Source organism: Larimichthys crocea, unplaced genomic scaffold (assembly GCF_000972845.2).
Source record: "Larimichthys crocea isolate SSNF unplaced genomic scaffold, L_crocea_2.0 scaffold27106, whole genome shotgun sequence".
Lineage (NCBI taxonomy): Eukaryota > Metazoa > Chordata > Actinopteri > Sciaenidae > Larimichthys > Larimichthys crocea.
Genome location: NW_020853583.1, coordinates 1 through 1,250, shown reverse-complemented (window position 1 = coordinate 1,250; position 1,250 = coordinate 1). Strand labels below are relative to the sequence as shown.

Sequence of the window (1,250 nt, the reverse complement as noted above, 5' to 3'; positions counted from 1 at the left end):
GTGGGAAAAGATTCACAGAACAGAAGCGTCTGAAGAGACACATGAGAGTCCACACAAGAGAGAAACCACATGGCTGTGATGACTGTGGGAAAAGATTTAAGCGTCAGTCAAATTTAAAGATACATATGAGGATCCACACAGGGGAGAAACCATTTGGCTGTGATGATTGTGGGAAAAGGTTTAATCGGCATTCAAATTTAAAGATACATATGAGGATCCACACAGGAGAGAAACCATTTGGCTGTGATGCTTGTGGGAAAAGATTTAAGCGTCAGTCACATTTAAAGTTACATATGAAAGTCCACACAGGAGAGAGACCATTTAGCTGTGATGACTGTGGGAAAAGATTCACAGACCAGAAACGTCTGAAGACACACTTGAGAATCCACACAGGAGAGAAACCACATGGCTGTGATGACTGTGGGAAAATATTCATCGAACCAAGAATGTTGAGGAGACACATGATAGTCCACACAGGAGAGAAACCATTTGGCTGTGATGACTGTGGGAAAAGGTTTACACAACAGGGAAGTCTGAAGAGACACATGAGAGTCCACACAGGAGAGAAACCATTTGGCTGTGATGACTGTGGGAAAAGGTTTACTCAGCAGTCAAATTTTAAGGTACATATGAGGATCCACACAGGGGAGAAACTATTTGGCTGTGATCTTTGTGGGAACAGATTTACAGAACTGGGAAGTTTGAAGGAACACATGAAAATCCACACATGAGAAAAAACATTGGACAATGAGTGTTATGAGTTATGATGTGTGCAAAATGTTTGTAGCGTGTGTTAAACGCCATACATATGTTCATATATCCAAAATGTACAGTTAATAATACGTCCAGGTTATTTATGTTGTAATTTTGTTTATCTCTGTGTCGTTGCAGTTGTTTACCTGGCGGACGGCACGATATTGTTAGTGTTAGCATTAGCATGTGTAACAGTGAATGCTTCTGCAAATAAACCGTGAAGAAACAGTAAGCGGATGCCCGAGCCTGAGTGTGACACTGTTTCACCAGTTCAAACACCCTTTACAATGGGAGTTATTAAACTAAAGTAGTTAGTTCGATAAAACCGTACAATGAGTGTTAACCAGCAGGTACATCTGCATGTTCGATAAAACCGTACAGTAAACAACACTAAGCCAGCCCCGTGGCGGAGAAGCGGAGGCTGGACGGTGTCAACAATAACACTACAGGAGGCTAGCGCCCGGACTGGCACCAAGCCCCCAGCAAAGTTATCGTGT

At 42.5% G+C, this 1,250-nt stretch overlaps 1 protein-coding gene across 1 annotated transcript; it reads left to right on the top strand.

Annotated features, from left to right (window-relative positions):
- The first annotated feature begins 8 nt into the window (after positions 1-8).
- Positions 9-983, top strand: LOC109136844 (gastrula zinc finger protein XlCGF8.2DB). The gene is given in 2 exon segments (XM_027276025.1): positions 9-727; positions 729-983. Coding segments are annotated over 2 exon segments (795 nt in total). The 5' UTR covers positions 9-41; the 3' UTR covers positions 838-983.
- The last annotated feature ends 267 nt before the right edge of the window (positions 984-1,250 follow it).